Here is a 27,466-nt window from a genome sequence, read left to right as displayed (position 1 = left end):
AGTTGATGGTTAGGCTCAAACTGCAAACTCTGTGTTTTTGTTTGTAGCTCAGATCTTCGGTTATTTTACTCTTACCTAACCTTTTTTATTTCCTCTGCAAATGTGCAGTTCACAGGTCAACCATATATTAGAATTGGCGGTATATACAGATTTAGGGCTCCTTCCTGACTCTATCCTTTCCAGGACTCCCCTTTCACTTTCCAGGCATTTTGGTTATGTTGCACTCTGTCCACTGCTTCTTCAGGCCTGAAAGACTGAAGATTTTTTGTTTGACTTTTAGTTGCCTTACATATTGTGGGTTGAGGTCTGCCCTCAGGCCAAAAGCTACTATAAGCAGGTAACTCACTTAGTTCTATTCCTTTTTCTAAGTGTTAATTCCTTTCCAGAATCAATCTGGTTTTGGTCATTTTCTAGCACGTTTAAGTAGTTATTATATGTTTGTGTGTAGTTATTTATGTAGAAGAATTGGTATTGTAGGAGGTTACTAAGCCAGTAGTAGAAGTAGAACTAGATTTTTTTAAGCTAAAATAATTGGAAAATATGGTATGGTGAAGTACAATCTTAATGGTTTTTTTTTTTTGAAGATATTCAGAAAAAGAAGAAAGCATGATGTATATCACACACAACACCTACACACACACACACACACACACACACAAATTGAAAGAACTAGTTTTTCTAATTCCAAAGTCTTCTTAATGAAACATTAGATTAGAATGTATTTCTGATATAAGGACAAATAGTTTAGCATATGTCAAAAGAAAATTTTGTATAGATTTTTAAAACCTATAGATGCTTGTTTCCAAGATGGAGTTCTGTTGTATATTGTACATCCAAAGTTTTTCACTTCTGACATATATAGTTTTGATTCAGTTAAGAAGGTAACTTACAGTGTCAGCGTCCTCAAAACGTCAATTTATGATTTAAAAATTTTTGGTGGATAATTTCCAGTATGATTTCCACTTTCTAGGAAATGTTTCTTTCATGTTTCCTCTTGCTACTGAATAGGCTCTTTGTGAAGCAGGAGGCAGAACCTCTGTTTTGGTTTTACTTTAATCTCTGTGCCAATGGTTTTCCACCTTGCTCTATCTCCTTTATTTCTTTTTCTCAGTCTTTAAAAAAATTTATCTTTTCATTACTTTTAATTTTTTAACCCTTACGGGTAATAGGAAGGGAAGTTTAGGAATATCGATTATATTATTTTGTTGTTTTCTCTTTGCTGCACCTTATGCATTTGCCTACCTCTTATCCTTTCTTCTTAGGACTTGTAAATATTTTCAGTATTTTGCTCAATATGAATATGTAGGGAATTTGAAGAAGTAAAAGCAAGGACTCTGTATATTCTCATTCTATTGGGAAGGTCCTGCTTGTTGAATTTTTAGGTATTTCAAGATGTTCCAGTCAACTGACAAGAACTTCTCCTCACAGTGTCAGAACTGTAGTGATGATGAGAGTAATACAACTAGCAAATAGTTCTGGTATGTAACCACTTTTGCATGTTTACTTCAGCAGAAATCTCTGTGGAGTACAGTGGTATCCTATATTCCTTGTTAACATTTGGAAAACCATTTGCATGCTTTCAAAATCGATTTTGAGGTAATGGTGTTAGTCAATAAATAGAGAATATTTTAATCAGATGTGAAATTTTGCAAAGATTAGTATATCTTCTTTTCATAACTCATTTAAATAAAGGGAAAACAAAATGTAAACTTGCATTCTTAGAACTTTCTGAATAATATGATAATTGATTAAACTCAAGGTTTTAGTGTACTTCTTATTGCAAAACCATTATGGTACTCTATGTGTATTAAGTAAAATACCATTCGTAATATGGACAATACTTCTTTTTTTATATAGTTTATCAGTGAAGACTTGCTTTTTACTTTTCTAAAACTAAATTCTTTAGTTCTTATGTTGTTGTAGATTATAAATAAATATTTTAGAAAATATTTATCCAGTTTGTAATGTATTTCTTTAGACAGTATGGTTATACTAAATCTTTAGAACAGGGTGATCTGTGGTGTAGGTTCTTCTCCATAGACTGTCAGTTAATTCTTTTGGACTGGATGAGGATAAAGAAAGTATGTTCTCTGCCATTTTACCATAGCTTGCTCTTGTACTTATACAAATGGTGAGAGAGTTATATTGTTATGAGATTGGATACATTGCTTCTTTATAATGTTAATTTTTAGATTTAGTGATGGTACTTAAAGATACTTTGATTTATACTTGGGAAGAGTTTGTTTATTATGCTATATATTATACATTGTTTATTGTTACTTATGATTTTGAATAACACTCTACTTTTTTGGGTCATTTTATTGTGTAGAATATTCTGCATTATCCAATAGTATATAGATTTCAAAACTCAAAATATTCAGTACATTATCAAGGGAGATTAAGGAACAGAACACAATCCAGTGAAGTCATTGTTGTAATATATTGCTTTGAAAATGTTATTTTCTGTTTTTTAAAGGATATCTAGATTTATTTGAATATTCTTTTTTCTGCTATCAATGTTTGTTTGTATATATAACACCTAAGTCATCTATCACTGTATCTTAAAGAAGGATAGCTATATTTCAGAGGACTTTTTTTGTAATTAATGTAAACAGGCTTATTATATAGATGCAAGGACTTACCACAAAAATGAAAAATTAATGATTACCCAGGGTCATAGTTTCCATGGTAGACCTGTAACTAAAGTTCAGTTTTGTTTTCTAGCCTTGTAATTTAATCCATACCAAGTATTATTTTCTGTGTGGATAACTTTGGTCCATTAACGTACAAAAATTTATAAATAAACTTTGATATTCTTTTACATTATAAATCTGCTGGTATTTTTTTTTGTAATAAAAAAGAAATCATGATATAGTAACTAATTCTTGATCTAAACCCTATCTTTCCCCTTTAGAAAAGTTGGAAGCTGCACCACCCACCCCAGGACAGCTGAGATATGGTAATAGTTCTATAATTGTCAAATATTTGTACATCTGTCTTTTAGACATAAAAAAGGTATCATTTCTATTAATATAGAAGAGTGAGTAAATTTAATTTTTCCAGGTAGAGTGGGTTATCTTATTTATCATGCTGAAACAAAAAGTTTATAACATATTACAATATTATGGAATTTCTAATATTGTTAATAGTATCTAACATTGTTAAACTGTTGTCACCATCTAGAACTAAAAGTATACTTTTGAATAGGTTTTCTTAATTCCCAGAAAAAAGAATATATTTACTTTAGTTTGGATTTAAGTTGGATAATTTCATAACTAGAAAGTCTGAGCTAGGTAGAACTGTTCTCTGGTGGAGAAAATACTTACAGCTTGCTATTTGTGATGATGAAGAAAGTTAAGTTCATTTAAGACCATCACGAAGAAGAAGCTTATAATGGTGCTGGTGTACTTTCTTTACTCTGTTAAGATGGGAATAAATAGGCAAGGCTAACACGGGCATAATGTAAAACAGTGTGGGGTCTTATTATAAAGACAACAAAAGAAGAGAGTATTTTAACAGTACAGTGAATTCAAGTGATTTTCTGTTAGAGAGTAGTATTTCCCAAAGGAAATTGAAGAAATCACAAATTAATAGGAGATCATTAGATACTGGAGAGCAAATTTACAAGATTTTTAAAAACTTAGTTAACTACCCAGTTCTTTTTTCTCCAAGAGGTAGAGTATAATTTATATTAGAAATAATAACTTTTCCCAAGTACATTTAAGAATTCTTTAAGACTTTTCTTCTTCTGGTAGCTTTTCCTGATCCTACTAGCCTAGGTTCATGCAAATTCATGTTCATAACAATGGATAGTGCTATTATCAGTTTTTTGGTTCTATTGATCAAAGTTAACTGTTCATATGGTATGTTATCATACCCAAACTTCTTGAGGGTTGGTAACCAAGTCTTACATATTTTTATAACTAATGCCAGATGGAATGTCCGGTATATGTTTATTTAACAATTTGAAAATTGCATTTTTTTCTTTGTGTTGATAATAAATTTTTTACTTATAGGACACATTTATTTAGGTCTAAGCATAAACGCATGATATATTTTATTCTTTAAAGTTGCTTATTATAAAAGTTTGAATGTCTAATAGTTAAGCAACTAGACTTGGACAAAATCAAAGAACTCAGACTAAACTCTTTATTTTTTTTAAGATTTTATTTGTTTATTTATATGACAGAGAGAGAGAGAGATCACAAGTAGACAAGAGAGGCAGGCAGAGAGAGCGGGAAGCAGACTCCCCACTGAGCAGAGAGCCCTATGAGGGGCTCAATCCCAGGACCCCAAGACCAAGACCTGAGCTGAAGGCAGAGGCTTTACCCACTGAGCCACCCAGGTGCCCCAAGACTAGACTCTTCAATTGAAAAATCCCATTTCATTAATCAGCTATTTGATTCTTACCATCTTTAATAGCTTTTAAAATAATACCTTTTAAAAATAATTTTCTTTATAATTAAAAAGATGCTACTTTTTATCTTGAACATTCTTATTTGATAATAAGAAGAAATCTGAAATGACCTAGGATACATATACCCTTTTCCTGTGACCTTCGTCTTCAGTAGTGGTTTTGGGTAGAGTGTTTTTTTGTTTTGTTTTGTTAACTGCTTATTAGCCTTTCCTGGGTTGGCCCAGAACTTGCTAGAGTAATGTCAAACTTTAATAACTTCTGGATTATATTTTAATTAACACTTGGACTTAACTGCATTAAAAAGAAAAACATTCTAAAGTCACTGAACACACACAACCAATTCACTTAAGGAAGTATTTGCTGGATATGTTATAAAACTCACAAGTTTGATATTTATCTAAAAAAGTCATCAGTTGAATTGATGTTGGCTATGTCTTGGCAATTTTATAGATGAATCAGAATAAAGTCTTTTAACTCTCCCAGCTTTTAATCTGTTTCACAGTCTGCCTTCAATTCTCTTAATATGGAATTCTCTTCCTTTCCAGGTTAGTGGTCCTCAACTTAATTAACTAATGTTCATTAAGTGTCTGCAATGCACTATGCATACTGCAATGTGCTGAAGATGCAAATATGAAAAAAGTGAGGCTGAATGTTTAATATGTAGATACTAGTTCTTCCTTGTTACACTTCTATTATGTCAGCTCATTCAGATTCTGTATTAGATAGATCAGATTTTTCTTATCTATCTTATCTTATCTGTTAGGATAAGGCCAAATTACATTTTGATTTAAATCAAATAGTTTGTGAAAGCCTCCAGGGATACCAATATTGTGAGGGGGGAAAAGACTGCATATAGATGGTGAATATAGATGAGATGATCACATTTTTCTCACATTTGTTAAAAAATTGTTTAGTGAGTAAAATTGACCATTTAGCTTCCCTGAAATTTGATTCAAGGTATTTTTTATTATTTCTAACATGGATATTAATTTTATGATATCAGTTTTTAGGTATAAGAAACAGATTGATATCAATAGCAATTAAACAGGTAAAACATGGTACTTGTAATATGTATTTACTTATTTGTTCTGCTGTTAACTGTAGTTCTTTGTACATGTAGCTAGTAAGAAAACAACCCAGAAATCTTAACATAGTTATTTTTACATGTTACGTATTTTTTAATTTTGTTTTGTTTCACTAGTGTAGCTTTTAGGAAGTAATTAAGCTTATAGCAGAAGTAGAATCTTTTGGCTATGGGGAATTAAAAGCAAATTTCAAAGGTTGTCAAATCTGTTTAGGAGACTTTAATCATATGGTCTGTGTTCTCATTTAAAATTATAGAAATCCTAAAATATATTTTCTGTTTTTGATGTTTTTCAGTATTCATCCACAATGCGATACCTTTCATAGGGTTTGGCTTTTTGGATAATGCAATAATGATTGTTGCAGTAAGTTCTTTCTTTTACCCTTCTATTTTGAGTTAATAAAGCAATTAGTGTAGTCGAAATTTTCCTAATAATTTATATATCCTGGCTATAAGATTTTAATTAACATCATAATGAACAAGGCTACTTTTTACTATATTTCATGTTAATAAGACTATCGTTCAGTTTTAAGGCATTACATGTATTAATCATTAAGACTTTTGGCAAACCATTGACCATAATAAACACATAGTTATTAGGTCAATATTATTCTGTTCTAGTTTAAACATTCTTATTCAAGGAAAAAGTATATAAAATTTTCTGACGTTCTTTAATTTTATTGACAGTTCTCATCACATATATGTTATTTGGTTAGTTCCTTGTTTAGTTTTCCCATGGAGAATTGTCTTAAAGGGTGTCTTTGTTCCATTGTAGTGTTAAAAAAAGTTCCCCTTCTCTGTGGTTATTTTAATGTAATTGTGTTCCTTAAGAGTGTTTAGTCCCTGAGAAGGCTTCTTTACCTTTCCTACCACTGAGTGATACATTTTGTTAATGAATACCAATATTGGTCCAATTTCGAAAGTCAGAGATGAATCTGTGGATTAAAATGCAAGTCTTCTAAAACTGCCCAGTGGTCTATCCACTCTCTTCATTGACTCTAACTTGAAAAAAATGATGTAAATGGTAGTTGTTGTGCAGGAGACTGCTTAAAAAAAAAAAATGATTTGGGGATCATTGTGAGAAAAATACATATGAGAGCAAGGGGGTTTTTTTGGTTTTCTTTAGGTCTTGGAGGTCATATGTACTACAGATGGATGTAAATAGAACATTCGATTTTAAAACAAAATTATACTAAAAGTAAAATTTACATTGTGTAGATTATAAAATTTCTTTTTTTAAAAATTTTTTTCAATTTATTTATTTTCAGAAAAACAGTATTCATTATTTTTTCACCACACCCAGTGCTCCATGCAATCCGTGCTCTCTATAATACCCACCACCTGGTACCCCAACCTCCCACACCCCCGCCACTTCAATCCCCTCAGATTGTTTTTCAGAGTCCATAGTCTCTGATGATTATAAAATTTCTTTAAAGAATATCTAAAATTCTTAAAAGAATATCTGAAAAGATTTTTTTTTTTTTTTTTTTTGCTATTATATAGTCTCATCTTATATCCAGATTAACAGTGCCAGGCTATCCAGAAAGTCTGGCTGCTCACCTGTGTTCATATAATAGGAAGGTATCTTGCTGCCTAAATATTCACAGCAGGTACTCTAGCATGCACACAGCTTGAATGTGGAAGCACCCATTGTGTAGTTCTTTAGCAAAGTAGCCTGGCAAGAGCCTCTAAAATATAATATCAGAATGCTAGTTTTTTTGACTGATCATGACATTTTTTCTAATATATATATAAGAATTGGCCAATTTATGTATCTGTGAATATGAGAATATATCTGTGAATATTAAGCAACTTAGAACCACACCGCTTTCAATGAAATTACTAAAATTTGAGTTGGTGAGATTATTTAAATAGTTATTAAATAATAAAACATATCTAATTATAATGGAAACCCCATTATGATGGATTTATAAGCTGTAGGTAAGACTTGATGTGTTCTTAAATAGATTGGTTGAAGTTTCTCTGTGACAAGTATTTCTTTCAGTTTTATACAATTCAGTATTTCAGTTTGTCTTAATTGACAGCTGGTATCCATACCTACCACCTTCATATTCATTTGTTTTTTTCCATCTCAATAAGACAGACCTTAGTCAAATACTAAAAAAACTATCCTTGCTACAAGGAAGTACTGAGGTGATATATTTTGCATAAAGAAGGGTGAATAGAGATTTTGAAGAGAGATCAGAATAGGGAAACTGGGTAACTTCATAGATCCTGCATTTCACAGTGTGTTATTATTTATTTGAAATAAATATCTGAAGTAACAGAAAATCTGCATCTAAATACAGCTATGAACAAAGTGAAACACACACACTCTAGAGTCAAATTATTGTAAAGTGGTTGACTGTTTTCTGTTACTCAGGCCTGTGTCTTATAGTATAACCAAGAGTGAACTATTTTTCCAGGTCTGAGATGGTTGACTCCGAGTTAATAACTTGTTATTGACTTGTTACAAGTTATTAACTTGTTCTTGACGTTTACATTGAAATCCAGTTGCAGGGACATAATACCAATTTTTGCTTTTTTTTTTTTTTTAAAGATTTTATTTATTTATTTGACAGAGAGAAATTACAAGTACACTGAGAGGCAGGCAGAGAGAGAGAGAGAGAAGGAAGCAGGCTCCTTGCTGAGCAGAGAGCCCGATGCAGGACTCGATCCCAGGACCCTGAGATCATGACCTGAGCCGAAGGCAGCGGCTTAACCCACTGAGCCACCCAGGCGCCCCAATTTTTACTTTTGAAATAAATGTTTAAATCACTGACTTCAATACCCGAATAAGAGCAGTTGTGTGGCAAAATTGTTATTCAGTGATAATTGCAAACCAGTTCAGGGACAGTGAAATTTCCCAAAGAGGTTTTATAATAAATAGACTGCTAAAACTAAAATACATAAGTAATACAACTCTAGAATCTATACATAGGAAAATAAGTAGTGATCATTATCTTAAGAATGTCTTTCACCTTTTAATTATTTGAAAACACTGATTTCCTCCTAACATTATGAGATAGCTATGACTGTTTTAAGATAGTAAGTTAAGGAAATATTTGATTCTTCTTTTCTATTATGTCATTGACATTTGATGTTTTCCTCTTCCCTGTTGTACTCTCTTGGTTGCTATCCTAGTTGTAGTCATCAAAACAAATTCCTGTGTAGCTTCCTGTAATAGACTGACCTTTATTGTTGGCTGCTGTTCATACTCAGCCTTTGGTTTCATAGTTTATTATATTTTTATATTACTAGGATTGCTTTTTATGACATTTTAGTGTTTTTTTTGGATTATGTTTCTTAAAATTTAATTAGAATAGGATTTATTAGAATTCTAGAGTAATTTAATTGTACTCAGGTGATGAACCAGATGTAAATTTAAGATAACTAGTATTAGATGTACAAAATAAAACTTGATGTAACTGTGGGAAAAAGTAAAGACTGGTAGTTTGTTGTCCTCAAACTGTCTTTGATTTTATTTGAAGCTTTTATGTTATTAGAAGGTCCTTCAGGTTTCTTAAATTCAACTAAATGCTTAATCACCTAAGTACTTTTTAAGCACATGTATAGCAAGCAGATTTTTGCTGGGGCACTCCTAGTGATAGTGATTCATTGCTGCTAAAGATGGTATATTTATTTTTTATATACTGTACATGTTAGGTACATCGCTCCATCGTTCTATATAAGTGCTCCAGTTTTTTTTGGAGTGTTTTGTGTGGGTTTTTTTTCCCCCCATCTATATATAAAGATACACATCTTTATTCCTTACGCATGTTTTGTTCTTCTTTTCTTGGGGATGTGGTTCCTTCACAACCTTCCTTGTGATTTTAAATACCTGGGACTTTTATGCATCAGGCTGTTCTCTCCGTATCCAGCAAGAATTTTATTTCATTTTTTAAAAGATTTTATTTATTTATTTTGAGAGAGAGAGCACACACACAAGCAGGTAGAGCAGCAGGCAGAGGGAGAGGGAGAACCAGGCTCCCCACTGAACAGAGGGCCCAACGTGGGACTCAATCCCAGGGCCCTGGAATCACGACTCCAGTTAAGGCAGCCGCTTAACTGATTGAGCCACCCAGGCACCCCAAGAATTGTGTTTTAAAGAGATGGAACCAAAAGAGCTAGGTGAGGGGAAAATGAGGAAACTTAACTCAGCTTCTCTTCAGTTTTATAAATAATTGAGTAATGCAATATTTTTATATACTGGATAGGACATTCCCTTTTATCCTCCATAAGTACCATTGTGATTTTAAAATTTATTTAGAAATTTTCAAGCATCAGTATTCAGGAGGAAAATTAAGTCTACTGATGGCAGCATTGGCTAAGTATTAGAGCTCAGCACAATAGATCATAGGATTTCTCCTTTATTCTGTGTAGTAACCCATTAGACTAGTTTAATCTTCTTCATTTCAGTTCCTTCTCTTTATTTTTTTTTAAGATTATTTATTTATTTATTTATTTATTTGACAGACAGAGATCACAAGCAGGCAGAGAGGCAGGCAGAGTGGGGGGGAAGAAAGGCTCTTTGCTAAGGAGAGAGCCTGATGCGGGGCTCGATCCTAGGACTCTGGGATCATGACCTGAGCCAAAGGCAGAGGCTTTAACCCACTGAGCCACCCAGGCACCCCTGGTTCCTTCTCTTTAAAATGGAAGTAAAAATACGAGTGCCTCTTGTCTATAGGGAATGGGATGGGTGTGGAAATTTTGAAACTCTCTCAGTAAACTCAGGACCTTGTTTTTTACTGAGGTGCTAGCTATTGTACAAATTACTGTTGTTGCTCATAAATGTATCATATAGTCTCACTATGTAATAGTTAAAGTGTACTCAGTGTTACAAGAGAATTTTTGAAGTCTGTGATCTCTTGGGGCCCTAGAAATTAGTTTAGTCTTTTTTTTTACTCTTTTGGTAGCTTAAATAATAGCTTAAATTAAGATTTAAAATTAGGGGAGTTGGTTTTTGTGTTCCAAGAAGTTTAAAGAATCTATCTTTGTTGTTGGAAAATACAAATTCTAGATTTTTAACAATGAATTATATTGCTGTTTTTATTATAATTGTTTGTTGCTATTTTTATTTTTTATAAAAGCCTGATTTTAATAAATCAAATGATACTGATGATGTTTTGCATGAATGCATATATTTAATAGTTAAATGCATTACTGTATTATATGAATATTTTGGCATATTTTATATATATAATTTTGCTGTAGTAACCTGTTGGCTTAAGCAGTTTATCTGTTTTCATTAAGACTTTGCTCTTTTTTACAGTCACTTCAGCATTAATTTTTAAATTAATTTCTTTGTAATCATTTTTCAGGGAACCCATATTGAGATGTCTATTGGAATTATTTTGGGAATCTCAACTATGGCAGGTATTTAATAAGTCATTATTATTCCATTGCCCATATATTTATAAAATATTTTAGCAGGTTGGACTTAGAAGAGGATGATTTATTTAAATAAGTTTACTCATTGAAATGTCTATTTGTCTACCTAATCCTGTTCTTCAGATTCTTAATGTTGTATATGTAGCACTTTTTTCCTGAGAAATTTTAGGTGCTTAATGTTAATGAGTAACAATGCTATACTGACTATATTAAATAAATTTTTCTCTTAATTCAGTGTTACCCCAAAACCTTTGTGCTCTTGTTTCTACTAATTTATTTTCAAATTGTTTAGGAACATCAAAGAAGGAAATATAAGATTGGCTCTATTACTTTCTTTCCCCTAGTTACCACTCTGTTTTTCATGATGGTGAAACTTCGTTTCTTCTCTGTGATTTTCTCAAATTTCAGAGCTATGCATAAAGGTTTACTTTAACTTCCAAATATCCAAATCTCCTTAAATATAATGAAGGATACACAAAATACTGTATAGGTATTGAAACCAAAATGGTTTCCAAATGGCTGCCACAACAGAAAAAGCCTACTACTTGATGGAAGGAGAACATTATATCCCAAAAGACTTGTGTTCTATTTTGAAATCTTGAAGTTCAGAGCTTTGCAATGAGTAACTTTGGATACATAGCTGTTGTAGTTTCAGAAACTTGTGATTACTCGTCCAGATGAGTGCTTCATTGATGATATAGTGATGTATTATAATGATTTTTCTGACTTCCATGTAACAATTCACTTATCCACTTCTCACTTTTTTAGCTGCTGCTTTAGGAAATCTTGTGTCAGATTTAGCTGGACTTGGGTAGGTCCATTCACTTATTCATTTGTGCATGTGTATTCTGACCTTGCCCTCTTTCTCTTCCCCGTGTTTTAATTGAGAAAGATAAAAAATATGGGACATTTTTTGTGTGTGTGTTTTCAAACTAAAGTTTTAAACTTAACATTTCTAAATCAGTAGTACTAAATCTTTGGTGTGCATCAAATACAAATGCCTGGTTTATGCCTTGGAACTTGTGTCTCTAGGTTTAGGGACCCGGAATTTGTGTTTAAAAATCTTCTCAAGAGATTGATACATGCTAAAAGTTTTTCTAAAACAACTGTAATGTAAGCATTACTGAAGTATTCATATGTATTTTTGATAGACATTTCCAAAGTGAGACAGAATTAAAACCAAGAATTAAAATTAAAGAATTGAAACCAAATAAAGTTAAATTAAAATTAATAAAATAAATTAAAATAAAAAAAATTAAAACCAAGAACCCCGTCATTATTTCACCCCACTCTTCTCCCATTAAGCTCAAAGATAAGAGATATGGTTCAAATATGAGGAATACTGACTGGGCATGTTTTCTGGAGAGAGGAGCTTTCAGAAGGAATAATGCCAGAGCATACATGGGTTTGGCCAGTTTTTGCTCTCTTTATTCTATGTGGCTGGAATGATGAAATAAAGTGAGAATGTCTACTTAGAAAAGGCCAGCTTTCTCTCTTTCTCATTTTACATTCTCTCTTCCAAGCAACACATGGCCTGGGCTGCCTCCTGAGCTTGAGGAAGCCTGGGAAGTATAAGTTAGACCAACTTGGCATTAATTATTGTAATAAACGTACTCTTTTTTGCTCAGTCTTTGGCTCTGTTTTTTCCTTCCATGATTCATGAGAGTAGTAAGTTTTGAGATTTGGATTTGGGCCTACCAGAAATTTAGCCTTATAATCTAGGAAAAGGTGGCTTCATAAGTGATCTGACCCTGTGATTAGACTTCTGTACTGGAGTTTGGGGCCAAAGCTACTGTTAAAACACAGAGTTTCTTGTTTTTGGACCAGGGCATAAATTTTATATTTCTCCAATTCCTGACATAAATCTATAATGATATCACCCCGTACACATTCTATTTCCCCATTTTCAACATTAATGTTAATGTAATGTCACAGCTACTATGATAGCTTTTTATATATAATAGAACTAAGTGGTCTGATAGATTTTTTTTTATTTTTTATTTTTATTTTTTTTTAAAGATTTTATTTATTTATTTGACAGAGAGAAATCACAAGTAGATGGAGAGGCAGGCAGAGAGAGAGAGAGAGGGAAGCAGGCTCCCCGCTGAGCAGGGAGCCCGATGTGGGACTCGATCTCAGGACTCTGAGATCATGATCTGAGCCGAAGGCAGCGGCTTAACCCACTGAGCCACCCAGGCACCCGGTCTGATAGATTTTTTTTTTAATATAATTTTTTATTTTTTATAAACATGTATTTTTATCCCCAGTGGTACAGGTCTGTGAATCACCAGGTTTACACACTTCACAGCACTCACCAAAGCACATACCCTCCCCAATGTCCATAATCCCACCCCCTTCTCCCAAACCCCCTCCCCCCAGCAACCCTCAGTTTGTTTTGTGAGATTAAGAGTCACTTATGGTTTGTCTCCCTCCCAATCCCATCTTCCTTCATTTATTCTTCTCGTACCCACTTAAGCCCCCATGTTGCAACACCACTTCCTCATATCAGGGAGATCATATGATAGTTGTCTTTCTCCGCCTGACTTATTTCGCTAAGCATGATACGCTCTGGTTCCATCCATGTTGTCGCAAATGGCAAGATTTCATTTCTTTTGATGGCTGCATAGTATTCCATTGTGTATATATACCACATCTCCGGTCTGATAGATTTTAAGGCCATTTAATTTTAGATTATATCATTAATTAGTTATTTTTGATTAGAGATAAGATTGTGTTGGGAGTCTTTATATTTAAAAACTATTTCTCCTCTGCCTTTAAAAAATATCATTAAATAACAAATATGTTTTCTTGACTCTTAGGTATGCAGATTTTTTAGAAGTTAATATATCTGATATTGGGATCCATATTTTTATCTTTCTTACAGTTGACAAAATGAGTTTATATCCAATAACTGATGGGAAATAAATACTTGAGATTGCCCTGAAAGTTCTAGTCTGTTTTTCTTAGTATATCAATCTAATATCATGGTTGGTTTTTTAAAAGATTTTATTTATTTATGTGTGAGAGAGAGAGTGGGCGAGAGAGAGCATGAGCAGGAAAAGGGGCAGAGGGAAAGGGAGAAGCAGACTTCCCAACGAGTAGGGAGCCCATGTGGGACTCGATTCCAGAACCCTGGGATTATGACCCAAGCCAAAGGCAGATGCTTAACCACCTGAGCCACCCAGGCGCACCCATCTAGTAGCATATGTTAACGTGCTTTGCTTTTAATTTGGAGTGCATGACTATGATTTTATTGCAAGGTTTTTGTTTTTGTTTTTGTTTTTTTTATACCTTGAAATGATCTTTTAAAATAAGAGAGAGGGGTGCCTGGGTGGTTCAGTCAGTTAAGGATCTTTTTTTTAGATTTTATTTATTTATCTGACACAGAGAGTGCCCTCACAATCAGGGAGAGTCACAGAGGTAAAGAGAGAAGCAGGCTCTCTGCTGAGCAGGGAGCCCCATGCAGCGCTCAGACCCAGGACCCTGGGATCATGACCTGAGCCTACGGTAGACACTTAACCAACTGATCCACCCAGGTACCCCAAGCATCTGAATCTTGATTTCAGCTCAGGTCGTGATATCTGGGTCGTGAGATTGAGCCTTGTGTCAGGCTGTGCATTGGGTGTAAAGCCTGCTTGAGATTCTGTCACTTAACCAACTGATCCACTCAGGTGCCCCAAGCATCTGAATCTTGATTTCAGCTCAGGTCGTGATATCTGGGTCGTGAGATTGAGCCTTGTGTCAGGCTGTGCATTGGGTGTAAAGCCTGCTTGAGATTCTGTCTTCCTCTACCCTCTTCCACTCTCCCAACCCCCTTGCTTGCTCTCTCTCAAAAAAATAAATAAATAAAATAAAATAAGAGTATTTGCTTTAAGTCAATTAGTTTATCTATATATGAAAATATTAATATTAAAATGTTTTTAAATTGTGTATTTATGCACGATAAAAATGGAAATTGTAAGTAAGCATTTATACAATTTCTAGAGTGCCAGTTACAGGTGTAAAATTATCTTGTTTCTTTTTGGAGCAATTTGTTTATTATCTGAGGATGTTTATGTGTCTCTTTAAAAACTTATATTCTGTCCTTGTGTTTTTTTAAAGACTTGCAGGTTATGTTGAAGCTTTGGCTTCCAGATTAGGCCTATCAATTCCAGATCTTACACCAAAGCAAGTGGACATGTGGCAAACACGTGTTAGTACACATTTTGTAAGTACTGTATATGGTTTATGATAATGTATTCAGGTAGCCAGAATAAGATAATGTATAATTCAATTCTTTTGAGAAATTTGAGACTAAATTGATTTGAGTGGCGTTTTTAGAAAAATTTTCTAAGCTTTGGCAGTTTTCAGAAGAACAATAATTTTTTATTGTCTATTTTTTGTAGGTATACTTGATTTTTAGAATATTCTTTATATGATTCAGTTAATGTTAAGGACTATCTGTCATATAGTAGAGACTGAAGGATATAAAATGAATATAAATTACAGTTATTTTTAAGAATTATTTAGGTGAAGAACCAGATCTGTAAACAAACTATAATTTAGTGTAACATATGCAGTTATAGAATTATGCACTAGATATAGCAATAGCACAAGTAAGAGAATTAATACGTTGTGGGGAGAAATTTCTTTTGGTGGGAAGATTTCTTGGTGAAAATTGGATCTCAGCTGATTTTTGTGTTATTGATGAGATGTTTACTAGGTGAACAAGAGAATCTGAGTACATTGACTAGGAGGTAGAAAGACATGATAAAAACGGGGTATGTTTAGAGAAATACAAGAAATTAGGGTATTGCTGGACTATAAAATGTAGTAGTTGAAGAGTGAAGCAGCAGTAGGAAATAGCACTGGAGAAGTAAGAATGGATCAGACAGGAAAGACATTGTATAAGCTCTACTAAGGAGCTTGAACCTCATACCTTAGGTGATGGCATTCTAGCGAAGACTTAAGTAGGAAGGAAACTAGATGGATCACGATGCCACCAATTAAGTCAAGAAGAAAAAGAGGAAGGACAAGTTAGTAAGGGAAGGTTATGAGTTCTGTTTTCAATTCGATAAAGTTGAATTTGAGATGCTTATAGGACATTCAAATGGTAATACCTGGTAGGCATTTGGATTAAAAGTGAAGAGTTAGAGAGGTCTGAATTAGAGATGATTAGTATTATTAATAATTCAACAAAATTCATTGTTTACTTGCTGTATGCGTAGTACATATGTAGGAGTTTTGAATATATTGGTTAACCAAACAAGATATTTTTTTCTGGTGGGTCTGACATTCTAGCAGTGGAGAGAAGATAATAAAAAAATCTGATAAATAAAATGCTTAATGTACTAGAAATTCACAAATTTTAAAGGAATTAAAGAAAAAAAGAAAGCAGAGTAGGGTAAAAGAGGTTGGGAGTGCTGCTATGGAGACAGCTTGCAGGATTAAATAGGAGGGTCTGCAGGCCTCACTGAAAAGGTGATAGTTAAAACCACGGGAGAAAGTGAGATTATACAGGATGGGTGCTTCTCAAAGTGAAATGTCAGCAGGGCCAACACTACCTGGAAACTTGTTAGAAATGCAAATCTCGGGCTCCACATTAGACTTAACTATTTCTTTGTAAAAATCATACAAAGGTGTCCATATACTGCAATTCGTAGATAAATTGAAGTGAGATTAGCTGGCTAAGATCTGCCAGAGTTGTTGAGGAATCAGGATATCCTAACATTCTAGCAATTTGGCTTAACATTTAGCACTACAGTTAGGATCAACAGAAGATTATTTTCCTAGGCTTTCTTCTCGCATAGTTGATAATTCTGTTTTTCTTTCTGTATTATAAGCAGTTCTATTCCCCTCTCCTATTATACAAGTACTTCAATTACTAAGCTAGTGTGTGTGTGTATGTTTGTATTTTGATAGATCTTCCACCAGCATATGAAGTGATATTATTTCTTAGTTGTTGACTCTGCTTCTTTTATGTTAAGATGAAATCTACTCTGTAACATAAAATTCAATTAGCAAATAGCCTGAAGTAATTTAAGTTAGTGATCAGCAGTCTATTCATGACATAAGCTAATTCTGAAATTGACCCATAATGGAACATATGCAAATACACAGGCAGGTTCCTATTGACATAGGTTGTATTTTAAAAGCTCATTTATAATTTGGCTATTTGAAACTCAGAAAATATTTTCTTGCTGAACCATATTATGAATGTACTTAAGTTCTAGTTAACTATAATGCCTAGGATATCATAAGACCTGGTAATAATATATAAGTAACTGATTTTTGAGTGGAAAGATGTTTCAGGTTCTGAATCAGGGTATCCCACTTCTTTCCTCCCTTTCTGCCCTATTGACTTTATGACCCGTTGAGATAATTGGGTTGAGACTCATTAACTAGAAATCCTAAAGTAAGTAGGAAGGTAGAGAAGAAAGCCTTGGTTTCCCTGGACAGTAGTAATAATGGGTGAGAAGTAGAAGAATGGGTGAGAAGCAGACGCGGCAGCGGACATTTCGTGAATGTAGGAAAGTCCGGAATCCATAATAAAATAGTCTCTCTCTGTATATATAAATAAATATAAATGAATACAAACTTAAAGGTCAAGATAAGGATCTAGGATAAACTTTTTCGGCATCTGGAATGAAGAAAACTTCTGTTTATTAAAACTCTGTAAGAGTGATACTTTCAAAGTTTGACATGATGAAAATGACTGTTATATAAAGCACAGACATACTGCCACCACCCAAAAATAACAGAGTTGAAAATTTTTATGCAAGCTGTTGTTGAAACACTAATGTCTAATCTTGAAATTTATTAGAAAACCTGTAGGGTCTGATAGATAAATGGACAATGTATAGGAAAAAATATTTTATTCAAGACCATTGATCATGTAGCCATCATAGCACCAGTAATACTTGATAGAACTTGTTTTGTTTATTTGCTTTTCTCTTTATAACTAACTGGAAGTTCCTAGAAGAGAGAGATAGACTGCATCTGATTAGTCTGTGTCTCGGTATACTTAGCACAGAGTTTGGCACATAGTAGATTTTCAATAAATGTTTATTATGAAGAAATAAAACTTAATTGAAAATGTTTAACCTAGATGGTCACCCTAGAAATGCAAATTTAAAAAATTATTTACAAAAATAAAAATTTTAAAAGTGTTCATAGCATAGGTATGATTATATAAAAATTGGTGTGTATATATCATATATATGTATATATCATATGTGTGTACATATACATATACACATACATATACATATACGTTGACCCTTGAACAACTGGAGGTTAGGGGCATCATCCCCTTCATGAGTTGAAAATCCACATATAATTTTTGACTTCCCAAACACTTAACTACTAATAGCTTATTGTTAACTGGAGGCTTTATCAATAACATATGTAGTCAATTAACATATTTTATGTTACACATATTATATACAGTATTCTTACAATAAAGTAAGCTAGAGAAAAGAAAATGTTGCTAAAAAATCATGAGGAAAAGAAAATATATCTATAGTACTGCACTGTAAAAACCCATATATAAGTGGACCCACACAGTTCAAACCTGTATTGATCAAGGGTCAACTGTATTTCAATTGATATATATGTATTTGCAGTCTTTTTTGTCTAGAATAGACAGCATAGCATTCATTACCCTATGAATATGCACAGATATTCATATTATTTGATTTTTAAATAAATCATTGGGAAAAAGTACACACAGAAATGTTTATTACAATATCACTTATACTGGTGAAAAAGCAGTGACTTTCAGTGGTGTAAGGACTGCTTTAAACATACTATAGGCCATCAATTCAGTGGAATTTAGAATTTTTCTATTAAGTTTATGAAACAGTTTGAAAAAAAGAGCATATTATAACATGTGTGGTGTGGGGGGTGGATTGAGGCAGAAAACAAAGCTATGTTTATTTTACATAATGATCAGACCTACATATAATTACATATACATGGGGATAAATATTGAAAAGGAATATATACAAAAAGGAGCAAATCCAAATATATTAAGAGTGTTTGGTGAGGTTTTTTTCCCCTATCTTCAGAAGTGAAAATGTATGTACAATTTCTAAAAGGTATTTTTCTACTTGAATATTTCTGTGGAGTTATTTCTTGGCAATTTGAAAAAAAAAAACAGTTTTTCCTAGTTGCATTGAACTTTAAATATTACTTGTTCTAGAACCTTTTTATAGCTTATTTTTAAATTGTTTTTGTTTTTTACTGTAGATTTAATTTTTTTTTCATTTTTTTCTCACCATAGGATATATCCTCCCCAATGTCCACTTAAAGTGTAGTTGACATACAATATTAATTTAGTTTCAGGAGTACAACATAGTGATTCAACAATTATATATATTACAAAATATCACAATAAGTGTAGTCACCATCCTTCACTATGCAAAGTTAGTGTACAACATTTTTTACTATATTTCCTGTGCTGTACTTTTCTTTCTCATGACTTACTTATTTTATAATTGGAAATTTGTACTCTTATTGCCTTCACCTGTATCACCCACCCCCTCCATCTCCTCCTCTTTGGCATCCACCGCTTTGTTTTCTGTATCTGTGAGTCTGTATCTATTTTTTGTTTGTTTTGTTTTATAGATTCCACATATAAATGAAATCATGTGTTATTTGTCTTTTTCTGTCTGACTTATTTCGTTTAGCATAATACCCTCTAGGTCCATCTACATTGTCACAGATGGCAAGATTTCATTCTCTTTTATGGCTGAGTAATACTCCATTGTCTGTGTGTGTGTGTGTGTGTGCGCGCGCGTGCGCATGCGCGTGCACATAAACATGTATATACACATGCAAGCATAAAATGTATATATGTAGTATACATACATATACATATGTAGTATAATACATATACACACATACACAAATATGTATACATGCATAGACCTATACCTGCACACATGTATATGCATGTGTGTGTGCATGTATACATATACTACATCTTTATTCATCTATTTATGGACCCTTAGGTTGCTTCCATATCTTGGCCATTGTAAATAATGCTACACTAAATATAGGGTTATTTATATATCTTTTCAAATTAGTGTTTTTATTTTCTTTGGGTAAATACTCAAAAGTGGAATTAGTGGGTCATATGGTATTTTTATTTTTTATTTTTTAGGAACCTTCATTCTGTTTTTGATAGTGACTGTACCAATTTACATTCTGACCAGCAGTGCACAAGGGTTCCCTTTTTTCCATATCCTCACCAACATTTGTTATTTCTTCTTTTTTTTTTTTTGAATTTTAAATTTCAGTCTAGTTAACATACAGTGTTAAATTGGCTTCGGGTGTATAATACAGTGATGGAACAATTCTGTTTATTACTCAGTGCTCATTTAGATAAGTGTACTCTTTGCCCCCTTCACCTGTTCTACTCACCTCCTGTCTGATGACCATCTGTTTGTTCTCTATAGTTAAATATCTGTTTTTGGTTTGTTTTTCTTTTTTTCCCCCCTTTGTTTTTTTCTTTTCTTTTTTTTTTTTAAATCAGTAATCATTTTATTTTATTATTATTATTTTTAAATTTATTTTTTATTTATTTTCAGCATAACAGTATTCATTAATTTTGCACCACACCCAGTGCTTCATGCAATCCGTGCCCTCTCTAATATCCACCACCTGGTACCTCAACCTCCCATCCTCCCGCCCCGTCAAAACCCTCAGATTGTTTTTCAGAGTCCATAGTCTCGTATGGTCCACCTCCTTTGTTTTTTCTTAAATTCCACATATGATTGAAATCATATGGTATTTGCTTTTCTCTGACTTATTTCAGTTAGCATGATGTCTTCTAGATCCATCATGTTGTTGCATTCTTTTTTATGGCTGAATACTATTCGTGTGTGTGTGTGTGTACACGTTTTTATCCATTCACCCATCAGTAGACACTTGGGCTATTTCCATAGTTTGGCTGTTGTACATAATGCTGCAATAAACATAGGGAGGTGTATATCCTTTTGAATTAGTGTTTTTGTATTCTTTGGGTAAATACCCAGTAGTGTGATTACTGGATCATATGATAGTTCTATTTTTAATTTTTTGAGGAACCTCCGTACTGTTTTCCATAGTGGCTGCACCAGTTTGTATTCCCACCAATAGTGCATGAGGGTTCCTTTTTCTCCACTTCTTGTTTCTTGTGTTTTTGATTTAGTCATTCTGAAAGGAGTGAGGTGATATCTCATTGTGGTTTTGATTTACATCTCCCTGATGACTAGTAGTATGGAACAACTTTTCATGTGTTGGCCATCTGTATGTCTTCTTTGAGAAATGTCTATTCGGGCCTCTACCCATTTTTTAATCAGATTGTTTCTTGCTGTTAAGTTGTATGAATTCTTTATATATTTTGTATATTAACCCCTTATTGGTTATATCATTTGTAGATATTTTCTCCCATTTAGTAGATTGCTTTGTCATTTGTTGATGGTTTCCTTTATGCTGCAGAAAGCTTTCAGTTTCAAGTAGTTTCAATTGTGTATTTTTGCTTTTGTTTTTTCTTACCTAAGGAGACAGAGCCAGAAAAATTTTGCTAAGGCTGATGTCCAAGAGATTACTGATTGTATTTTCTTTTAGGATCTTTATGATTTTAGATCTTACATTTAGATCTTTAATCCATTTTGAGTTTATTATTGTGTATGGTGTAAGAAAGTGGTCCGTTTCATTCTTTTGCATGTAGCTGTCTAGTTTTCACAACACCATTTATGAAACTATCTTTTCTCCTTGGCATATGCTTGTGTCCTTTGTCGTATATGACTTATTTTAACATGTAAGTTACTATGATCAAAAGAGAGGAAATTACAGTTGAGTTTTATGGTACATAGTAATTGTTTATCATAGCTACTTAGGCAAGGATCCTTCTTCCAGGGATAAAATAACTTTCAAAAAATGTCTTCTTTTGTTTCCTTAGGGCAAAGCTGTTGGGGTGACTATTGGCTGCATTCTAGGAATGTTTCCTTTGCTTTTCTTTGGAGGAGGTGAAGAAGATGAAAAACTGGAAAAGAAAAATTAACCCTATTAGAATACCTATAAAAAGATGTAAACTAATGTACCTCAATTACTAAATATGCTGTCACAACATTTAGGAATTAAGACAATAACAGTGTATAGATACGGGATCAAATAATTCAGCATGTATTATGGAAAACACTAACTTATTGTGGCTTGGTTTTCTTAGGACATCTTTTTAAAAAATGTTTAGTATCCATTTTGTGTAAATTGTTGAAATGCTTTTTCATCAATGGCAGTCAACATTTTACCTTTTTATTCGTATATCAAAATATCATTTAAGTATCAGTCATTGATGTACTATACTAAGTTGGGGTTTGCATATTTGTTACTCCATGTGTGTGCATGCATGAAAGGATCTTCTGTTGTTGCTGTTGTTCTCTGGTTACAACTCAGCCTTGAGATGTTTGCCACATTACTTAAGATGTGTAATATAAGTTAAAGGTTTTTTTTACTCTATTTCGGCAACATCAATTTTGTACTGTTTTACATTGAACATTTACAATCATATAATTTTAGTCATTTTTTAAAATCTTAGTCGTTTAAAGGTAGACACACACTTTAAGTATGTGTAAGTATCTATGTGTAAGTAAGTATCTATTATTCACTTTAATTTTCTGACCTCAATGTCTCAAGAGCCAGAGGTTAATCAGAATGAGTAATTATGTGATGTCCTTACTACATAAAACCATATATGTTAGTAAGTGTATTATTTTCAGTTGATTTTTCTTATCTTTAATTTCTCAATTTTAAATCATTACATGGTAGCTTCTGCTCCAAGAAAATGATGATTTTAGGGTCTTTTATAAATGGGGATTGTGGAATTAGGGTAAAATAAGGGGTTTGACATGACACTTGGAAATTAAGAGGCTAAAAAACTTTTTTAGAGAAAAAGAAAATAGGAACTGTTGAGAAGGCTTATGGTATAAGTGGTAAAGTTGAAGTCATGTTTGGAAGGTATAACGAGATACAAATTCTATTGTTTGGGATGGATTTCTTTTTCCCCAAAACATCTTCTCATCTGAATGAATCTGAATACTCCATACTGATAATCCTGATGTCTTATCTTATCACATAGAAGTTTTATTTCTGGATAATTTACTTTGAGGTGAAGACTAAATATTTTATATTTTGCTTTTTGGCTATGAATAGTAATCAAATGTTACGTGAGGAGAAGTTTTTTTTTTTTTGGTCCTTTTTCTTCTTTGGTGATGTTTAAATAATATTCTAGGTTGAAATTGCTTATTTCCAGCCTTGCATATCTGACATATATAGTACAACTATATATGAGTCATAAATTTTATGAGCCCTTAAAGTTCGTTAGCATGTGGTCTCATATAAATGCTAAAAAATTACTCTTACTTGTAAGAGTAAACTCATCATGGAGGAGAAAAACTGAAATTAAGGTAACTATTTACCTTACCTTAACTATTTCTAAATAGATGCAAAAGAAGGAAAACTTCTTAAGTGGATGGATTTACAGTTACCTTAGTTTAAAATTTATTTGCACATTTTACTTTGACCTCTTATTTTGAGAAGAGCTGTTTTTCCCCCACAAGGCAATTTGTCATAAATTACCCTCTGTGCACTTCAAAATAGCTTAGAGCTATCCTTTAATCATAGATTTTTGAAAGAAAAGAAGAAAATAAATTATCATATAAAAATAAATATATAACATTCTTACTGTGTACAAATAATAGAATAGTCTCATTTGATCAAATTAGAATTCCAAAACTTGACTTCTTAAACAGAATCTTGGTCTGTATCTTCCACATAGTACTACATATATACCAAAAAGAATTTTTTTAATTATTTTAACTGATAGGGTTAGAGTGCTAATTTAAACAACTTTTTTTTTTCAAGATTTTATTTATTTATTTGACAGAGAGAAATCACAAGTAGATGGAGAGGCAGGCAGAGAGAGAGAGAGGGAAGCAGGCTCCCTGCTGAGCAGAGAGCCCGATGCGGGACTCGATCCCAGGACCCTGAGATCATGACCTGAGCCGAAGGCAGCGGCTTAACCCACTGAGCCACCCAGGCGCCCTAAACAACTTTTTTTTAATGTCCAAGTGCATTTGTTCCTGACTTGTATATTGCCAGTCCTTTCTTTTTTCTAAAAACTATTTTGTTGTGGTGCTTAAATTTTCTTCTTATTAATTTCTTCTTATTATTAATTAAATTTTCTTCTAATTAATTCTTCTTATTAAATCCCATATCCAGAAATCTTGCCTGTGAGTTTAGAAAGGGCTTTGAAAATTATTGGTTTTCACTTTTTGCTCTTGAAAGTAATCCAGTCCTACAGAAGCTTTCAGTTTAGCTGAATGTCTGAATAATTATTTAAGGTGTCAAAACATAGTATATATAGCCTTCATGTTGAAAGATCTTTTAATTTGGGAGCATAATAAATATTTGAATCATTCAGATAATTAACTTTCAAAAAATGGAGCCCTTTTGTCCTTATCTAAGGTACACATCTTTTCAAGATCTTATTCTCATGAGTATTGGTGCTTTGCACAAAGTGATTTCTGAAAAATGGTTCCCTTTAAGAGAATGACTTCATAAAACCATAGTTTCATGGTACTTGTCACAAATAACCTTATTTCAGATTGAAACTGGAAGCTTATTTCTCATATTAGCTATTTCTTTTTTGGAAGCACCATAACTATAGTTAAATACAACATGAGCTACTTTAGTACTGTTTGTTTAAAATTCATGTTGTCTGTGTATCATGATTTATTGACTTGTTGATGCATGTGAATTGAGTGCATTTTGTTGCCACTGTATGTTAAATGGTGACCAATGTTTTTACAAAAGAATTGAAAAAAAAAATATCTTTTAAGAAATTTGGAATGTGGTTTTGATTTTGAAATTTGACTTTCTTCCTGATCTCTATGAGAAGGCTCTGGTTATTCTGTCACTAAAGGAAGTAGAATAAATAAATGCAGATATTTTACAGGATTGTAGCAATGTCACTGAGACAGTAAGATGGAGCTATTTACTACCTCTCTGAAATCCATATTGGAGATTCATTACAGATTATGGGAGAAGAACGATCCTATATTGAGACAATTTGATATTTAATAGGATGTCAAAAATAACTCTAGAGAGGTTGGCATATATCACACTGATGGGTCTTTACAGCAGAGATATCCAGGCCTTCTGTAAAATAAATGCCTCATTTACTCTTTTTTTGTAGGAAGTAAATTTTGAAGGTAATGGGAGTTTATCATTAACACAAAAAGTTTATGTAAACCATTTTGAAGTAAATCTTCCTAATTTTAGAATTTTATTTTCTTCCTATCTGAAAAGAATGTATTAAATGGAATGTCATCTTTTTCTTAGTGGCTAAGCACCATTCCCACGGACATTATTATTGTGCTGAAAGGCAGTGCCTCAGGAAAACTTTCATTTTCCTCCCATCTTTTTACTGCTCTGGGCTTTTGGCAATGGCCTTCTCTCTCTGACTTGCCACTTCTCAGCATTATGGACTTCGCAACTAGATAGCCAGTCTTACCAGAAATTTTTTGGGAAATATTAGGCTATGGAACCTGAGTGAGATGATGATGGTGATAATGATGATAATGTTAGCTTCCTTTTATTAAGCACTTTCTTGCTGTCATGTCAGTACTTTACACACTTCACTACATTTAATCACTTTAAATAATGACGTTAAGTTGGTGCTACTATTGTCCCTATTTTTTACTGGGTAAATTTTTTAAAAAAATTTATTTATTTGACAGACAGAAGATCACAAGTAGGCAGAGAGGCAGGCAGAGAGAGGAGGAAGCAGGCTCCCCACTGAGCAGAGAGCCCGATGCGGGGCTCCATCCCAGATCCCTGGGATCATGACCTGAGCCTAAGGCAGAGGCTTTAACCCACTGAGCCACCCAGGCGCCCCTACTGGGTAAATTTTATGTGGAAAGTTAGTAGTAGACCCATGAGGTCACTACTAAGTGGACTGGAATCCAACTTCGTCCAAGTTTAAAGCCTGTGTTACTATGCAATAGGGCATCAGTTGAATGGACTTTGTAACATCTCTTCTCTGCTTAGGTTCCTTTTTACCTTCAGGTTTGTGGAGTTAGTTGTTTTCTTACCAAAAACCAAAGGTACTTATAATCTCAATGTTCATTTAAGAAATTCTGTGCATACTACGTGCTCAGAACTGTTCAAGGAACTGAGTGAAAAACCAGAACATTCTTATTCTCCTTAAATTTATTCTGGGAAGGGGAAACATCAGTCGGGCAAATATACATTTAAGTATTTTTTTATTGCAGATAGTGATAGGTTCCAGAGACAAATGAAACATGGTAAGGGGCATGGAAAGTACTGGTGTGCATATGAGAGTATTTTTATAGAGTGGTCAGGGAAGACCTGAAAGAAGTGAGGACATTAACAATACATGCTATGGAAATCTCAGACATGTGAGGTATGTTTCACTTGGGAATGTATTGTAAATTTTTTTTTTTGTTTTGCACTATTAAGACTTTCTGGATTAAATCTAAATAATATTTAAATATTAGAATTGATAATCCCTGCATATTTATTGACAGCAGTAGATGGAAATGGCTGTGATGCCTGGGGAAGCTGCCTGGGAATTCATACTGTATATGGATAACCCATGTGCAAATTATTTAGGGTTTGTCGTGTGCTCATCATGAAATCTTACTAACAGATCACATGTCTTTACCAAAGCAATAAATGCTATTGGTATATGAGCTGTAACACTGAAATTGGTTTTTCTTCTTTAACTTTTAGAAATGAAGTACTACTTAAAGCAAGGACATAAAACATTTTAATTTTGAAGCTTCAGGACTTTAGTGTCTACCGATCTTGTGCTGACAGCAATATGAACCACATGGTGTTGTATATTGGTTTTCATAATAAAATTTATGACATCAAACATGTTAATGCCATTGATGGATTTATGAATGGAAGAAATTTGAGCAAATTCTTTTATTGACACCATTTAAAAAGAATAAGCACCTGAGAGATTGCATGATTTCCCCACAACTACAAGTCAAACTTTTTGTTTACAGGAATAGAATGTGAGAATGGCGACTCAAGAATTAAACTCAAAGGAACTACTTTTGATGAGAGCTGGGGTGAACCTTCAAAACCTGTTTGATGAAGGAATTTTTTGTGAGAATTGTGAAGTTCAGTAAAGATTTGGCATTTGCTAATATGAAAGCTATACATTTGTGTAGTGCTTTACTATTTATAAAATAGTTAGCAGATGCTAGATATACATGGAGTTTAAGAGAGTTAGTTGAAAAAAAATTGAGGGTACTTTAATTAGAATAACAATTTTTCTCTCCTGCATGTCAACCCCACCATCACCATTCTTGCACAACAGTGGTTATTCTGTATCTCTTTACCATAGGTCTCAAGTGCATTTTTCTTCCTTATTTTCTCTTCTTTTCCCCAACCTCGGACTAAAGGAAATGCAGTTTTTAGAATACATATAATGTCCCATGCTGTTGGGAGGATAAAAAGACAATTTTTAGTTCATTTTATGGTTAACAGTTTTAACTGTTCTTTCTTCCATACTA

The 27,466-nt window shown here is 33.1% G+C and overlaps 1 protein-coding gene across 1 annotated transcript in view; it reads left to right on the top strand.

Moving 5' to 3' along the window:
• The window catches only part of TMEM65 (transmembrane protein 65), a 69,604-nt gene extending 42,779 nt beyond the window's left edge, over positions 1–26,825 (top strand). The window contains exons 2-7 of the mRNA XM_059395122.1: positions 2,915–2,959; positions 5,798–5,865; positions 10,823–10,877; positions 11,661–11,703; positions 14,994–15,099; positions 21,820–26,825. Coding sequence (XP_059251105.1) covers positions 2,915–2,959; positions 5,798–5,865; positions 10,823–10,877; positions 11,661–11,703; positions 14,994–15,099; positions 21,820–21,921 — 419 coding nt within the window. The 3' untranslated portion in view covers positions 21,922–26,825. The remainder of the gene's footprint in view (positions 1–2,914; positions 2,960–5,797; positions 5,866–10,822; positions 10,878–11,660; positions 11,704–14,993; positions 15,100–21,819) is intronic.
• The last annotated feature ends 641 nt before the right edge of the window (positions 26,826–27,466 follow it).

The sequence above is a fragment of the Mustela nigripes genome, chromosome 3, assembly GCF_022355385.1.
Source record: "Mustela nigripes isolate SB6536 chromosome 3, MUSNIG.SB6536, whole genome shotgun sequence".
Lineage (NCBI taxonomy): Eukaryota > Metazoa > Chordata > Mammalia > Carnivora > Mustelidae > Mustela > Mustela nigripes.
The sequence above is the reverse complement of the archived record's forward strand: the minus strand, read 5'-3'. Positions and strand labels throughout refer to the sequence as shown.